Source organism: Lontra canadensis, unplaced genomic scaffold (assembly GCF_010015895.1).
Source record: "Lontra canadensis isolate GAN:19392208 unplaced genomic scaffold, GSC_riverotter_1.0 scaffold1, whole genome shotgun sequence".
NCBI classification, from domain to species: domain Eukaryota; kingdom Metazoa; phylum Chordata; class Mammalia; order Carnivora; family Mustelidae; genus Lontra; species Lontra canadensis.
Genome location: NW_022630995.1, coordinates 35524934 through 35542501, shown reverse-complemented (window position 1 = coordinate 35542501; position 17568 = coordinate 35524934). Strand labels below are relative to the sequence as shown.

Below are 17568 nucleotides of genomic sequence, written 5' to 3'. Positions count from 1 at the left end.
TTTTAAATTTCTTCTTTGGTTTCCTGTTTGACCCATTCATTGTTTTGTAGCACGTTGTTTAACCTCCATGTATTCATGGACTTTCCAGATTTTTTATTTTGGTTGACTTCTAGTTTCATAGCACTATGGTCAGAAAAGATGCATAGTATGACTTCGATCCTCTTGTATTTGTTGAGACCTGTTTTAGGAGCTAATATGTGATCTGTTCTGGAGAATGTTCCATGTGCACTTGAAAGAATGTGTATTCTGCTGTTTTAGGGTGGAATGTTCTGCATATATCTATTAGGTCCATTTGGTCCAGTGTATCATTCAATATCATTGTTTCCTTGTTGATGTTCTGTTTAGATGATCTGTCTATTGATATAAGTGGGGTGCTAAAATTCTCTACAATTATTCTGTTATTATCAGCTAGTTCTTTTATGTTTGTTATTGTTTTATATATTTGAGTACTCCCATGTTGGGTGCATAAATACCTACAATGGCTATATTTTCTTATTGGATTGTCCCCTTTATGATTATATAATACCCTTTTTTGTCTCTTACTACAGTCTTTGTTTTAAAGTCTAATTTGTCCAATTTAAGTATTACTACTCTGGCTTTCTTTTGACATCCATTTGAGTGATAAATATTTCTCCACCCCCTCACTTTCAATCTGTAGGTGCCCTTCGGTCTAAAATGAGTCTCGTTTAGGCAGCATAGAAATGAGTCTTATTTTGTTTTGTTTTTTATCCATTCTGACACTGTATGTCTTTTGATTGGAGCATTTAGTCCATTAACATTCAAAATAATTACTGATAGATATGTATTTATTGCCATTTTATTGCTTGTTTTGTGCTTGTTTCTGGAGATTTTCTCTGATCCTTTCTTGTTTTTGTAGTGACAAAGACTGTTAGTCTCTCCTTTGCACTCAGATTCCCCTATTTCTTGCAGGGCTGGTTTGGTGGTCACAAACTCCTTTAGTTTTAGTTTGGGAACTCTTTATCTCTCCTTCCACTCTGAATGAGAGCTTTGCTGGATAGAGTATTCTTGGCTGCAGGTTTTTCCCATTCAGCACATTGAATATATCATGGCTCTCCCTTCTAGCTTGCCAAGTTCCTGTTGAGAAATCCCCAGCTAGCCTTGTAGGTTTTCCCTTATAAGTTATGGACTTCTTTTGTCTTGCTGCTTTTAAAATTTTTATCACTGTTTTTTGCAAATTTAATTATAATACGTCTTGGTGTTGGCCTGCTTTTATTGATTTTGATGGGGGTTCTCTGTGCCTCCTAAATCTGGATGACTGTTTCCTTCCCCAGAGTAGGGAAGTTTTCAGCTATTATTTACTCAAATATATTTTCTTCTCTCTTTTCTATTTTTCTTCTGGGACTCCTGTAATATGAATATTATTACATTTGATGGAGTCACTGAGTTCCCTAAGTCTGATCTCATGTTGTACAATTCTTTCTCTCTTTTGTTTGGCTTCATTATTGTCCATTATTTTGTCTTCTAGGTCACTAATTCATTCCTCTGGTTCCTCCAGCTTTCTGTTTATTTCATCAAGTCTGTTTCCAATCTCTCTTATTTCACTCTTCACCTCTGATTGATTCCTTTTAAATTCTTTTACCTTAGTGGTAATGGTCTCACTGATGTCTTCTATTCTTTTTTCAAGCCCATTGAGTATCCTTATGATTATTGTCTTAAATTCTCCATCAGGCATGTTACTTATATGTTTCACTTGAATCTATGGCCATGGCCTTGTTTTTACTTAGGAAAAATTCCTCTGTCTTGGCATTTTGTCTAAATCTCTGCCTTCTTCTTTGTGTTTTAAAAGACAGTTATGTCTCCTGCTTCTGAATGTAATGGCCTTATGAAGAAGAGGTCATATAGTGCCCAGGGCCTGGTGCTTCAGTGAGTGTTTCTGGTGTACACTGTGTGTGCTCTACTGTTGTATTTTGGCTGTTCTATCCTGCCAAGGCTCTCCCTGCCTACTGTGGGTAGTGTTTGGTCCTTGGCCTGAATGTGGCAACTTTTAACTACATGAGACCTGTACAGAACCCTCTGGTCAGGAGATGTGATGTGGGCAAGGTTTTGTGCTGTTTTTCCAGGAAAGGGCCCACTGTATTGGGACTGAGAAGGGCAGTCCCACCAGAGCATAGAGGGGGTGGGGCTTGTGATAAGCAAGTTAGGCAGCCAGTGTCCTCTCTGAGCTGCTTCCATCAGGTGGCCCTGTGTTTATGCTGGGGAGTAGCAGGGGAAAATGATGCCAGTAAGCTCCTTTGTTCCTGGAGAGGTGTATTATAAATAAAGACTTAGTTTTGATATTTCCTTTTGTTGGCTGTAAATTTTTCAAGTATAGGAAAGTATCAAAGTATGGGCACCTGGGTGGCTCAGTTGGTTAAGCGACTGCCTTCAGCTCAGGTCATGATCCTGGAGTCCTGGGACCAAGTCCCACATTGGGCTCCCTGCTCAGCAGGGAGTCTGCTTCTCCCTCTGACCCTCTCCCCTCTCATGCTCTCTCTGTCTCTCTCAAGTAAATAAATAAAATCTTAAAAAAAAAAGAAAAGTATCAAAGTAAAAGCAAGCACCAACCACAAGCAAGCCATGATAATGTTTTTGTATATTTTCAATGAGACCTTTTACTCCACATATTTCTACCATATGAAACCATCCTACACATATACTTTTGTATCCTATGTTTTTCATTTATATTTTAATGTAAGCATTCCCTTATGTTATACATTATTTTTTTAGATTGTGGTAAAAACATGTGGTAAAACATATGTGGTAAAAACACATAACAAAATGTATCATCTTAACACAATACATCATTTTTTTAAAAAAGAATTTATTTATTTGACAGAGATCACAAGTAGGCAGAGAGGCAGGCAGAGAGAGATGGAGAAGCAGGCTCCCTGCTGAGCAGAAAGCCCGATGCAGGGCTTGATCCCAGGACACTGGGATCATGACCTGAGCCAAAAGCAGAGGCTTTAACCCACTGAGCCACCCAGACACCTCCACAATACACTATTTTTAATGATTATAAAATGTTATTAAACAAACACAGCACATTTCTCCATTGTTGGAAATTTGGAATGTTTCAAATTTTTCACTGTTAACAATGACTCTGCAATTAACACACTTGTAAGAAATATTTGTCCAGGGGCACCCTGGGAGCCTGCTTCCCCCCACCTCTCTCTCCTGCCTCTCTGCCTGCTTGTGATCTCTGTCAAATAAATAAATAAAATCTTAAAAAAAAAAAGAGAGAGAGAGATTTGTCCACGTTCAACTTATTTTCTTAGGCTAGATTTCTAAAGTAGAATTACAGGTCAAAGAACATGGTTATTTTATTTTATTTTATTTTCAAAGATTTTATTTATTTATTTGACAGAGAGAGACATGGAGAGAGAGGAAACACAAGCAGGAGGAACGAGAGAGGGAAAAGCAGGCTTCCCGCTGAGCAGGGAGCCTGATGGGCCCTAATCCCAGGACTCTGGGATCTTGACCTGAGCCCAAGGCAGCTGCTTAAAGACTGAGCCACCCAGGTACCCAGAACATGGTTATTTTAAAGCCCTTTTTATATATATCCCAATTACTTTGCCCTCCTATTATCACTATATAAAATGCCCATTCCACTGTAGTCTTATTAATATAACAGACTGATAAAAATGGGACTATTTTTTAAAAAATGGGACTTTTTAAATATCAGTTTAGTGAAGGTCTCTGGAGTGAAGTGTGAGACAAGATAACTGGTTTTGCAACACTTTGCTGACCAACAAATGGGGTTGGAGAGTATGAGAGGAGTTAAACATTAGAAGAGGATTTGGAGTAGCGCCTGTGTGGCTCAGTGGGTAAAGCCTCTGCCCTCGGCTCAGGTCATGGTCTCAGGGTCCTGGGATCAAACCCCACATCGGGCTGTCTGCTCAGCGGGAAGCCTGCTTCCCCCTTTCTCTCTGCCTACCTGTGAACTCTCTCTATCAAACAAATACATAAAAATCTTTAAAATAATAATTTAAAAAAAGAAGAGGATTTAGACAGTTTTTGGTATATTATGAGTTCCACTTACCCTACAGAATGAATGGACAGATGTGCTCCCACATCTGTCATCTATAGATGGCCATCTATAAGCCAAGGAGACGAGGCCTAGAACAGCTCTTTCCTTCCCACCCCTCAAAAGGCACTAACCCTGCTCACACCGTAATATTGGATTTCAAGCTTCCAGAACTGTAATACAAAACAGCTAATACATTTCTGTTGGTTAGGCCACTCAAGTTGTAGTACTTTTTTTTTTTTTTTACATTAGCCTTAGCAAACTAGTACACAACTAGTGCTGAGCATTGAAGCTTGATTATGAAATCTTGAAGTTCAGTACAGGAAGTGCAATCACCCTGGAGAAAACAGGAAAATCCAGTCCTAACAACTATTGCAACTTCCATTACAGAACAAGAGCTTTAAAAAAAAAAAAAAAAAAAAAGATTTTATTTATTTATTTTGAGCATGAGTAGGGGGAGGGGCAGAGGGAGAGAAAAAAGAATCTCAAACAGATTCCGCCCTAAGCCTGATGAAGGACCCTGAGATCATGACTTGAGCTGAAATCAAGAGTCAGGTGCTCAACTGACCGAGATACTCAGGTACCCCAGAACATGTACTTTTATATATAGTTTTAGCATATGTTTCGTGGTTTTAAGTTCCCTTCCAGTATAATGTATCATAAAAGTTTTTTTTTAAAGATTTTATTTATTTATTTGACAGACAGAGACTACAAGCAGGCAGAGAGGCAGGCAGAGAGAGAGGAGGAAGCAGGCTCCCCACTGAGCAGAGAGCCCGATGTGGGGCTTGATCCCAGGACCCTGGGATCATGGCCCAAGCCAAAGGCAGAGGCTTTAACCCACTGAGCCACCTAGGCGCCCCTGTGTCATAAAAGTTTAAATGATGATTTTTCCATATCCCTAAATTCTAACTCCATAGTTTAACTTTTCAAGATCTTTGACAATACGATCTTAATCTAACTTTTCATGCTTTTATCTCACTGTCATTTTTCATAAACTACATGGCTCAGTCAAATTGGGACTCCAATCCCAAAATAGTCCTGGATATTCTTGTCTTTGTTCTCTTCATCTCTCTATTTATAATGGTCTTTCCATTCCCCAACATCACACATTGAAAAATCCAAAGTTAAAATCTTCCTTCACTGTCCAGTAGAAAAACCATCACTTCTAAGACTTTTTTTTTTTCATTCACTCTAAATGGTTCTGAACTTCCATTGCATATTTTTGTTTCACTGATTTTTATTTCAGTTATCTGGATTCATGTAATATCCTCTGATTGACTTTAAGTTTCTTAGGGCAAGAAGCAACTAGTACATGTGTTAGTTGAGTTTCTTCTTCCAAAAGTGGGGACTGAGACAAGAGCTTTGTGTACAGGTCATTTGTTTGGAGAAGTAATCTCATGGGTCAAGAATAAGGGGACTGGGAAAAATGAAACAATGAAGAAGTGAAAAGGAAATCTCAGAGTGAGTAAAGCTCAGTCCTACTGGGGACTCATTGAGGAATGGTGTAGAACGTAACTCATTTGTTAACCTAAGAAAAGAAAGCAATATATATCTGATGGCTCCCTTTCCTTAAGTGGTCAGGGATCTCCCTAGGAAATATCTCTGGCACTTCTAGCTTTAGGCATATACCAGAATGCTTGAACAGGCTTCTATGAACATTACATATAGGGGTATTAATGAAGTCACAGGGCATAAAATGCGAGATACATGGTGCAGCTATGACAAGATGCTGTCTGCTTACACCTTCCCAGAGCTGACAGCTAGACTAAAAGGATAGAACATGAGAATGATTGATGAGTCTTAAAAACTTCTGATAAAATGATGCTAGGAAAAAATATCTGGTATAGCTCATTCCTTGCACTGTTCCAATCCACTCATGTCCTGCTCATGCCCTGCTCATGTTTAACAGTTCCCAAAGACAAGAATGCCATGCATAGAAATAGTACACATGGACTATATTCTTCCATCTGATCAAAAGAGCAGTTTCTTGTGCATGTTAAGTCAGGCAACTAGAATCTCAGCAAGAGATCCAGCCACAGAAAACCAGACTCAGAATTTCCATCTGGCCTGAGATGTAATTCAAGAACTCTTGGTTTGGGTTCCCCCAGGTCCAGACCCTGAGACAACTATTCAACCACAAGTAGTTTATTTCAAAGGTGATCCCAGTAAACACCCTTAGAGGAATGAGGATATGAGAAAAGGATAGAAAGGAAACCAATAAAAAATATGTTTATCAAGCTATTTCCACGATGGAAAATTGGAATTCCATTCTACTTGGGAACTCAGGGAGAGTATAAAGCGTACCCCAGATTTATCCCCAAAATGAGTGAAAAATTTGGGGCATTTATCCAACAATTCTCTTCCTGATATTCATTGAGAGCTCCTTCCAAGAAAAAACCCCAGCACTTCTTGGGACACCTGGTGGAGCGGGTTGTTGAGAGTTTCAGCTCAGGTTGTAATCTCAGGGTTGTGAGATAGAGCCCCATGTTGGGCTCCATGCTCAGCATACAGTCTGCTTGAATTTCTCTCCCCCTCTCCCTCTGTCCTTCCCGCTTGTGTTCTTGCTCTCTCAAATAAATAGATCTTAAAAAAAAAAATCTCCAGCACTTTTATTTATTTTTTATTATTTTATTTTTATTATTTATTTATTTGTTTGTTTATTTGACAGACAGAGATCACAAGTAGTCAGAGAGGCAGGCAGAGAGAGGAAGGGAAGCAGGCTCCCCGCCGAGGAGAGAGCCCGATGTGGGTCTTGATCCCAGGACCCTGGGATCATGACCTGAGCCGAAAGCAGAGGCTTTAACCCACTGAGCCACCCAGGCGCCCCTCTCCAGCACTTTTAAATTACCCTTCATGTAAGCCAAGTAGGTTCTCATGGCCAGAAGAAAATCCAGGCCAAGAATCTGCAGCATTAGCAATAAGTGGTCTTCACCATGCAAGGACAAATGCTGAGTAGAAGCAAGAAGGGCACCAATAGCTACAGAAATCTGCTGTAGAAACTAAAATTATTTAAATAGGTACTTGTCTTGATTACATGAGAAACTGAATGAATTCAGTCATACAAAAAAAAGATAAATTCCTCGTGTTAGAAATTAACAACTTAAATCAAAATTATATCATTGCATTAATTTTTAATACCATATATAAATGGTGAACTGGAGACTCTGAAAGTACACATTTTTATCTACATTATATATTCAAAATTGCATTTAGATTACTGTTGATGCAAAATAAGTCACTGTTGGAACTTCAAAAGCAGCAACATTTTTCCTGAAGAAACAAGGGAATAGTTTTAGATCTATGTGTGATCTATTTTATTGCTTGCTCCATCAATTTAATATTAATAGATGCTCTTAGGTTAGCCCAAAAAAGTCCATGTTTGCTCTTCTCCTTGGGCCATTCCAAGTAAGTCCTTTGTGCCATGAGATTTTTGAGCTTGTGATAGTTGCTAGGGATGGAATACTGTGGAATAGGTTCTAGCAAGATCAAGATTAAGTTATCAAAACCTTCATGAAAGAGATTATGGTGGGCAAAGTAGAGTTCATAATGGCACCACTCACTCTGGACAAAGTTAGGTGACAAAACAAAGATGGACTTGTAACTTTTCTCAATGCAGTTTATGATATTTTCCACGATGCTCTTGCCAGGAACAAAGTTTCTCTCATGGAGACAAATCCTTATATCTTCTTTTTCTAGGTTTGGTAGTAATTCACTCTTCACCCAGGCTGAATCATGTTCACTATATGAAATAAAAGCATGGAACTGGAGGGTTCTTTGGAGTTCTTCTAAAGGTATGTTCCTTGCCCTGTGCCGGGTCTGGGTCCACTGACACACCATCCTGAGATACCAGGGCAGATCAAAGTAGATACAGAGGGCGGTCACAGTAGCAGTCAACACCAGCATAGTGACCCCAATGGTAATAAGCAGCAGAGTTGTGTTGCAGGATAACTGAGACACATGAAAGTCCTTCAGCAGGGTTCCCTTGTAGTTTTCTGGATAGTCACACCTGTAAGAATCAGGCCAACCTTCTACTACTTCACGGGATACTTGGCCTAGACTTTGGACAAATTCTCTGAGCTCACATGTGCATTGGAATGGATTGTTCCCTGCTCTTATGGACCTAATCTTCTGGCAGCTCTGGAAGAAATCAGCTGATGGGTTGGAAATTGAATTAGAGTCAATGATCAGTACAGAAAGGCTGCTAAAAGTACCACAGTCTGGAAGGTGGGCTAAAGAATTGGAAGCAACATTGAGTTCTTGCAAAGCTTCTAGTTTCATGATTGGTTTAGGAATGCTCCTTATTCTGTTATTGTGAAGATCAAGTGTCCTGACCTTGGGAGGTAAACATCTGAAAACAGATTCAGTAAGTATATTTGATGACATATTTAAATTCAATAAACTTCCAGTCCAAGTGCAATTTCCTTCATTTTCATCATAACTTAGAGAATTGTGGCTAATATCCAATTGTTGTAGAGACTTCATCTTCTTGGTCATATTAACTATACTTACAAGTTCTTTTAATTGATTCATTTGTAAATTAAGTGTCTTCAGTTTAACCAAGTTTCCACAATCTTTAAAAACCATGTCTGTTAAGAGATTATTAGAAAAATCCAAATACAGAAATGGGCTAATTTGGGATGGGCAAACCATGTGTACCATGTGTGTATCAGACACTGTGAGATTTTGGATGTTCATATTTGAAAGGATTTCATAGATATAACTTTGTGGCAAAGAGAACGCATCACTGACAACATGGTGTATAGATAAGGCCTTCAGTGAAGTGTTAGAATAATCAAAAGATCTTAAGTCAGGTTTACCCTGTAGTTTTACATTTGAAATTGAGAAATACTCTATGCTTGTATGCCAAACCAGCTGGAGGATCATAATGAAAAAATTCCAAGTTGTTTCAATGTTGTTTAAAGTAAGATTTGATAACCTTGAATTCTTTTGAAGTTTTGACAGAATATCCTGGAAATAAGAACATCCATTATCATCTAGCACACATTTGATATTAGATAGTTCCAGACTTACTGCTGTGCTGACTGATACATCCAAAGTAAAACTGAATTCCTTTCTTCTGGGGAAAACAATGTGTAGACTTTCTGTGTTAAGGTTGTGAAGGCTCTCAGGGTCTTCTTTTTCCCCATAAGTGTCTCCTAAGACCAGTAAAACCTTATTTATATGCAAAGGAGCAATTAGTAGCACACTAGATTTTTGTAACCGTGTGGCACTTAATCCCAGAAATTCTAGTTGAGACATGTTGACAAATTCTTTGCATATGGGCAAATGATCAAATGCATTAAACGAGAGGTCTAAATGCTTGAGGTTCACGGTAGGATGGCAAGAAATCTTCCCCAACTCATTGTGGGACAAATCCAAGTATTCCAGTTCCTGGTTGAATTTGAAAACACTGATATCAAGATATTGAATTCTATTATGAGAAACTACCAAAATCCTCAGCTTTGATAGTGATAGGATGTCAGAAGTGTGAAGCTCAGATATATAATTTTGTGATATATCTAAGATTGTTGTTTCCAAGGATAGGTCTTTGGGAACATGAAAGAGACCAGTTTTTGATCTGTTAACTAGAAATTCACTTTCATCAGACAGTTGGGTTCTGGTCTCAAATATTAACATGAAGATTATGGCAAAATGGAAGATGCTAGAATTAGTTCTCATCATTTTGTAAGACCAGACATTCCTAAGTGTAGTTGCTATTCCTCAGACCATCTCCATACAGGTACAGATCCTTAAAAAACAAAACAAAGCAAAACACTTTAAATGACTGTATGAAACTAGGCATCGCTGACATTAAACATTTTTTCCTAGACTCATGAAATGAAGCCTGTTCCTTGGACTCCAAGTTCCTTGGAGTCACATAACTGAAAGGAGGGATATATACCTATTGATAAACAACTATACCACCTCTAATCAAATAACCTTTAATATGGAATGTGTAATGGGTAGAATAGTGGCTTCACCCAAAAGATAATTCCGCCTTTTAACTGTCCTACCCATCACAAACTGTGACTATTACCTAATCTGGGAAGAGGGTCTTTGTAGAAATAATGAGGTTAAGGATCTTTAGATGAGGAGATCATCCTGAGTTATCCAGGTGACCTTTAAATCCAGTGACAAGTGTTGTTGTTTTTTTTAAAGATTTTATTTATTTATTTGACAGAGAGAGACCATAAGAAGGCAGAGAGGTGGGCAGAGAGAGAGGAAGGGAAGCAGGCTCCCTGCTGAGAAGAGAGCCCGATGTGTGGCTTGATCCCAGGACCCTGGGATCATGACATGAGCCGGAGGCAGTGGCTTTAACCCACTGAGCCACCTAGGCGCCCCCAGTGACAAGTGTTCTTACAAGAGAAAGACAGAGGGATATTTGATGGAGACAACAGAGACACAGAGAAGGCCATCTGAAGAAGGAGGCAGAGATTGGAGCAGATGCAGTGCAAACCAAGGAATACTGATAGCTACTGGAAGCTGGAAGAGGCTTTACGGAGAGTTTAGTGTTACCAACACCTTGATTTTAGACTTCTGGTCTCCAGAACCATGAGAGAATACATTTCTGTTGTATTTTAGCCACCAAGTTTATGGTAACTTGTTACAGCAGCCACAGGAAACTAATACAGATGGTTTTACATATTTATAGAAAGTCCACTGAGCCCAACCCTCCCAAGATCATATAGAACTCAAACTAGGATTCACAGCCAGTGTATTTTCTACCTTTGACATGTACCACCTCATGGCTCTCTTAAGAGTTCCTTTCCCATGAGGTTGAATTCAAACTCTTCTTGCATTACTTTTTATTACTTACATGTGATTTCACACCTAACTTTGGTCTTATTCAAAAGGTAATTAGATCATGATAAATGGCCTCTCAGAAATCCCATTCATTCATCCATTTATTTATTCAACCACTTTATATTGATAATCTACTGGCCTTGTTTTAGGAACTAGAGATAAAGCCGTGAACAAAATAAAGCCCTAATTCTCAGGGAACTTATTATCTAGTGGCAAGATGGAAAAATAGATGACTACAGGTAATTTCATGTAGTATTAAATATTATATAGAAAATTTAAGCAGAGGGGCACCTGGGTGGCTCCATCGGTTGAACACCCAACTCTTGGTTTTGGCTCAGGTTGTGGGATTCAGCCCCACATTGGTCTCTGTGCTTAGCATGGAACCTGCTTAAGAGTCTTTCCCTCTCCTCTCTGTTTGCTCTCCCCTCACTCCACCTTGCACATGTTCTCTGCAAAAAAAAAAAAATAAAAAAAAAATAAGAAGAAGAAGAAGAAGAAGAAGAAGAAAAATTAAACAGAGTAAATGAATCAAGAATAATGGTTGGCATGTAACAGTGGTTGGTGGATTTTTTAGACTGATCGGTCAGAGTTCTAGGACTTTCTGAGAAAATGCCATTGTGGTGTAAACCAGAATGGAGTGAATGAGTCATCTATGAGAAGATCTTTGGGGAAAGCATTTCTGACAGAGAGAAAGGCCAGTGCAAGTGTCCTGAGGCGCAGCTGAGGCTGGCTTATCTGAGGCAAGGTAAGGTGATCAATGTTAGTATGGAGTGAGTAAAGATGAGAGGAAGTAGAGGCAAGATTGTTCAAGGTGCAGATCATTGCAAGGAGTTGGGATTCTTGTCTGAGAGTCAGGAGGGAATGGGGAGCACTGAAACATTTCAATGATAGGAGTAGTTTCCTCCTCTTCAGAAAAATTTTGTTCATCCATTCATCAAATAGGTATCTATTCTCTATGAAGTGCTAGACATCATTCTAGGTTATGCTTATTGCACTAGTTATCAACCCACTATAGGCCAGACACTATTTTGTTATCAAGATTCTAATGACATGGGAGACCAGGGGGAGTTGTGTTGGGATGAACCCTAGAGTGTGATCCACATCCCCCTATCCCACCCCCTATTCCACCCTCCCCTTTCAGCTGGGGCTACATAGCTACACGGGTCTTTCAGGGAACTTACTCAATCTCTTGGAGCTGCATTAGACAGGCAAGCCATCAATATTGGCAAAGAGTCAAATTCCTCTTCACATATCCCCTCACATCTCTCCATGGGCACAAAAGGACCTAAATAATTAAAGTCCCAGAAACAGCCCTAAGTTGTAAAAATTCCTCCAAGGTACACATGCAAACTTATCTAGTATTTGGAGCACTGTTTGGACTTACACTTTTACAGAGGTATCCAATGATGCCTTGGTTATCTTGATTTCTTTGAATATATGAGGGGGCCCAGTAGACCCCTTTCATCACCATTCATGTAAACTCTGTGCAAGGAAAGGAACCCAGCCATTAAAATGCATGTTAAAGAAAGGTGGTATCCAAAAGACACTTGAAAAGATTCTTGACATCACTAATCATCAATGAAATGCAAATCAAAACCACAATGAAATATCACTTTGCACATGTCAGAATGGCTAATAGCAAAAAGATAAGAAATAAGAAGTGTTGGCGAGGATGTGGAGAAAAGAGAATCTTTGTGCGCTGTTGGTGGGAAAGTACATTGTGCAGCTATTGCGGAAAATAGTACGGAGTTTCCCCAAAAGATAGAAATACCACATGATCCAAAAGCACCTGGGTGCCTAGTTGGTTAAGTGTCTGCCTTTGGCTCAGGTCACAGTCTCAGGGTCCTGGGATCGAGTCCCCACAATGGGCTCCATGTTCAGCAGGGAGTCTGCTTTTCCCTCTGCCCCTTTCCCTGCTCACTCTGTCTCTCTCTCTTTTCCTCTTCCTTTCTCAAATAAATAAATAAAATCTTTAAAAAAATAAAAAGAAATACCATATGATGCAGTAATCCACTATTGGGTATTTGCCCAAAGAAAATGAAAACGCTATTCTGAAAAGAAATACAGCCCTTTTTAAATTGCAGCATTATTTACAATAGCCAAGATATGGAGGCAACCCAAGTGTCCATTGACAGATGAATGGATAAAGACACACACACACACACAATAACACACACACATACACAATAATACACACACACACACACAAATAGAATATTACTTGGCCATTAAAAAGAATGAGATTTTGCCATTTACAACAACATGGATGGACCGAAAGGATATTATGCTAAGTAAAATAAGTCAAACAGATACCATATGATTCCACTTATATGGGAATCTAAAAACAATACAAAGAAAAGAAAACAGAAAGAGAATCATAAACACAGAGAACAAACTGGTGGTTGCCAAAGGGAACGGGGTTGGAGGATGGGCAAAACAGCTGAAGAGGAATAAGAGACACCAACTTCCAGTTATAAAATAAATAAGTCACTGGGATGAAACATACAGTATTAGAACTATAGTCAATAATGTTTTAATAACATTTTATGGTGACAGATGGAAATTGTGCTTATGCTGGGCACAGCTTATTGTATAGAATTGCTGAATCACTAAGTTGTATACCTGAAATTAATATAACATTGTATGTCAAGTATAAAAAAAGAATGTCTACATTTTAAAAAAAAAGTAAAGGTGGCATTTTTATGGCATTGATTATATTTGGCTGAAAGATCCAGAAATTTCCCAATTTATTCTCTCCATCTTCCTGAAAGAGCTACTCATACAAGTGAAAATACTTATGTGAGAATCAGAATAATACCCAATTACTGTCTGGGCCAGTGTCTAATCTCTCAAAACAGAACCAGCTAGTAAAAGCTAAGTTGAAGTAAAAGTGGCTTGGGTTTAAGGTTTCAGTGGGATTTCTTGACTTATGCCTTAGCTTGAATCCAAATCTGGGGATCTTTCTAACTTCTGGCCAACTCCAGGATTGAAAGTAAGCTGTGGTCAGGATAATCAGGCATGGTTCAGGAGATGACAAGAGAGACAAGGAGCACAGACAGGGCCCCATGCACAGACGCGAGTACTTAGCACACAGCGAACCCACCAGAAACAAGATGAAAAAGTTGTCCTTGTTTAATTAAAAACAGCAACTTCCACAAGGGATTTAAATTTATCGTCTATCTTGAGCATTTAAAGAAAGCATGGCTTCAGGGGAGCCTGGGTGGCTCAGTCCATCAAGTGTCTGCTTTCAGCTCAAGTCATAATCTCAGGGTCAGGGGATGGAGCCCCACATTGGACTGCCTGCTCAGCGGGGAGCCTGCTTCTCCCTCTGCCCGCCCCCTGCTTGTGCTCTTTCACTGTTTAAATCTTGAAAAAGAAAATGAGCAACAACTTGGGACATATGGCTCTTACTGAGATCTTGATCTTAAATAAACCAACTAGATATTTTAAGGAGTTAATCTCTGCTAAGTTTTTAAGGAATATAAGTGAAATGAGCAACTATAGTTTGCTTTGAAATATTTGCAATGGGGTTGGAGAGGGCTTTGGATGGGGTTCTAAGCGAAACAAATTACCTATAAATTGATACTTGTTGAAACTAAACAACAGGGATTCATAGTGCCTACTTATATAAAGTTTTGAAATTTTTCATAACATAGAAAATGAAAAACTACAATTTGCTTGGGTTCATATAACAGCTTTTTAACCAGTCAGCTGGTCTCCTTCTCCCTCTGTGCCCTCTCTCTGTGTCAAATAAGTAATCATCAATTTAAAGTACTCAGTTTATGAAACCACTTTTATTTCTGTGATTAAGAAGTCAAAGTATTGTACACTTGAGGAACTGACTTTTGGGTACTTTAAATTTCATATACCAAACTTGCTAAATCAGCAAAGATCTTTTTTTTTTTTTTAATCAAAGTCCTGATGGCCAGCCCTGAATCTCCAAACTATTTTACTGCCAACTAAAATGATTACTTGCCAACTTGATTCATAAAAGAAAGTTTTAATTCAAAAGTATAAAAGTATCTCTAGGTGTGTTTATGTCAATTTTAATGATTAAGATAGATTTGGCATCACTGTCTACGATACAATACATCAATACATTTGAGTTATCTTTAGTGACTTTGGCATAATCAAATCGGGACTTTGACTTGACTTCTGGATAAAATCCATACAATCAACCCGGCCTATGCAGTTCAGTACCACAAATAGTGACTGCGAGTCTCCACCACACAAGGCCAACAAGCTCTGAGGTTGAAAGGATAGAACCAGTTCAAGAGCGTTTTGGCTTTATTTCCTATGTGGTTTTGAAAACTTTTGCTTTGTATTGTGAAGATGTACTTACTTTCAATTCTTTTGATCAAATGGGGGGTAGCCTGGGAAACATTTTCTAAATCTACAGTCGCACCTGACTAGTAGTGCCCAGAAGAGTTTCAGTGGCTTGAGAAAACAGAAAAAAGTGTCTAGTGGGAACAGCCCAGAGAGAAAAATTAAAATCAGCCTACCCATACAAACAAAAAGCGTTGTTTGGTATCACTGTCTCCAGGAGTAATTTATCTATACCCTCCATCTTCCTCATTGGTCTCACTGTAAAGAGAGGAATGGGACCAGTACCACCTGCGACCAACAGCTAGCTGCTCTGTAAGAAAACCGTGAGATGTTTGAGATCCAAATTTCCATCTCCCAGTTCAAATACAGTTCCTGAGCGCAAGCCACGCATGAGAAGAGGTGTCATCCAAAGAAAAACAAATACACACCAAACACACGCACACACACATAAACCCTTTCTCTGAGTTCGGATGAGAAACTGATAAATGCTAATTCAAAACACAGTAAGCACGCCTCAGAAATAATATATTTAGAAAAACACCCCAAACCCACACGATCTCCTACTTGTAGAGACGTTTGACATTCTTGTGTCCAATAACTAGTTAAACCATTATTTTCTTTTATAGAATTAAAAATAAAATGTCACTTACCAACACAACCTGCCTGTCTGTCGCATTGGCAGTCAGTAAGAAATTTAAGTACTTCCTCAAACATTCATTTCACTAGGAACTACATTTAAATGCTGGGGGGCAGAGAGAAAAGCTCTTTTATGCCATCTACTGAATCCCACTGAAGTTACACAGTAAGTATAAACTCATTGTCTTCTACTCACATGTAGCATAGGGTCTGGTGCGTTGACTGATAGACCCGTATTTAAATAGAATTTTTGTGGCTCTCTATTTCACCCTAGTCAGCTCACTCCGGTCTTGCCTCCCGATCAGTCCACTATTAAAAGTGACTGAGAGAGAAAAGAGGAAGGGTTCAAGATGAAAGTTCCACTCAGACTCGTGGAGAGGGAAGATCATGTGCTGACACAGAATGGATGCCAATCGTGTCTTTTTCTTTGAGAAATTGGTTTTCAGAGAAAATCTGTTTGCTCCAGTTTTTTGCCATTGATATTTTCAAACTTTCTTCAAAAAGTGATTTTTCAAAACTCCATTATGAAGTTTAATGGGTGGCTCAGTGGGTTAAAGCCTCTGCCTTCGGCTCAGGTCATGATCCCAGGGTCCTGGGATCGAGCCCCACATCGGGCTCTCTGCTCAGTAGGGAGCCTGCTTCCCTCTCGCTCTGCCTATCTCTGTATGTGAAATAAATAAAAAAAAAAATTTTTTTAAACCCTCCATTATGAAAAACTGTGCTATCTATCAGTCTCTTTTGTCCGGGAAGGTCTAAGACACCTCCTTTGGGTTATTTACCTGCACGCTGAGGGAACCATTCTGACAGCTCCACTCTTTTAAAATAGCAACAATAACAACAGACGGGACAACAAAGCTCAGAAATGCCCACTGTCTGCCCCAGAACTTGTCCCCAGCCGAGGACTCCATGATGTGCCATCGTAGACTGGATACAACTTCTTGCTATAATCAGCTTTTTCTTCCACAGTGAGCAAGGCCAACTTCCCTCTCTCTGTCACTCTCTCTGTGTTTCTCTCTACCCCCCACAACTTAATAGGGGAAATGTGTCTATAAATATATTTCTGAAACTGAAAGAATGAATCTCCTTCTCCTCCATGTCAACCGTTTCTTCTCTCAGACCCCTAACAGGAGATGAGAGTCCTCTTTGACTAAGAATTCAGCTTCTGGCTCTCAAAGATATTTGACTTTGTGAACCGGGTCTAGAGATGGGGCACTTGAGCATTCTAGAGTCCTGTAACTCCTCCCCACCATTCTCAGGTGCCCACCTGCTTCTTTCTTTCCTCCATGTTGTCATGGGATGAACACACTTGCAATCGTGTCTACTTGGAAAAGTACATGGATCCACATGTCCTTAAAAAACCTTTAATATTCTCAAAAGCAGTTGAAGTAGTCCTAGCCATCCTGCCATTACCTCACCCTCACAGGAAACAGAGCCAACTGGCCATTCGGAGCTCTTGAGTGACTTTGTGGAGTAGATACTACTACCTATCCTAGACCTCCAGATTATATTTGACTTATATTTAAGAAAGAAAGAAACTTGTATCTTATTTAAGACCCTGTGTTTGAGGTCTCCTCATTCTGTACCTTAGCCAACACAATTATAGAAAAGGACATCTGCCTTCCTACCTCTCACCCCTTGTCCCTACATCAGGTCTGAAGAGGGAGCAGCAGGAAGTACATACCTCAGACCATGTACACCTCCCGTACATGCGCCAAGATTGAGCTATAAGCTCTGCCTATGATATGGAGAAAGGAGATGAGCTTCAGATGGGGATGAAG

The 17568-nt window shown here is 39.3% G+C and overlaps 1 protein-coding gene across 5 annotated transcripts in view; it reads right to left on the bottom strand.

Annotated features, from left to right (window-relative positions):
* Window positions 1–7140: 7140 nt before the first annotated feature.
* TLR1 (toll like receptor 1) overlaps window positions 7141–17568 on the bottom strand; it is a 33835-nt gene continuing 23407 nt past the window's right edge. Inside the window, exons 1-4 of one of the 5 annotated variants that reach the window (XM_032853362.1) lie at window positions 15805–15983; window positions 12213–12310; window positions 12010–12113; window positions 7141–9773 (exon numbers count right to left, since the gene is read on the bottom strand). In XM_032853362.1, coding sequence (XP_032709253.1) covers window positions 7334–9706 — 2373 coding nt within the window. In that variant the 5' untranslated portion in view covers window positions 9707–9773; window positions 12010–12113; window positions 12213–12310; window positions 15805–15983 and the 3' untranslated portion in view covers window positions 7141–7333. Of the gene's footprint in view, window positions 9774–12009; window positions 12114–12183; window positions 12311–15804; window positions 15984–17568 lie in introns of those variants that run through there. The other 4 variants (XM_032853370.1, XM_032853389.1, XM_032853378.1 and 1 more) reach the window with 4 other exon arrangements.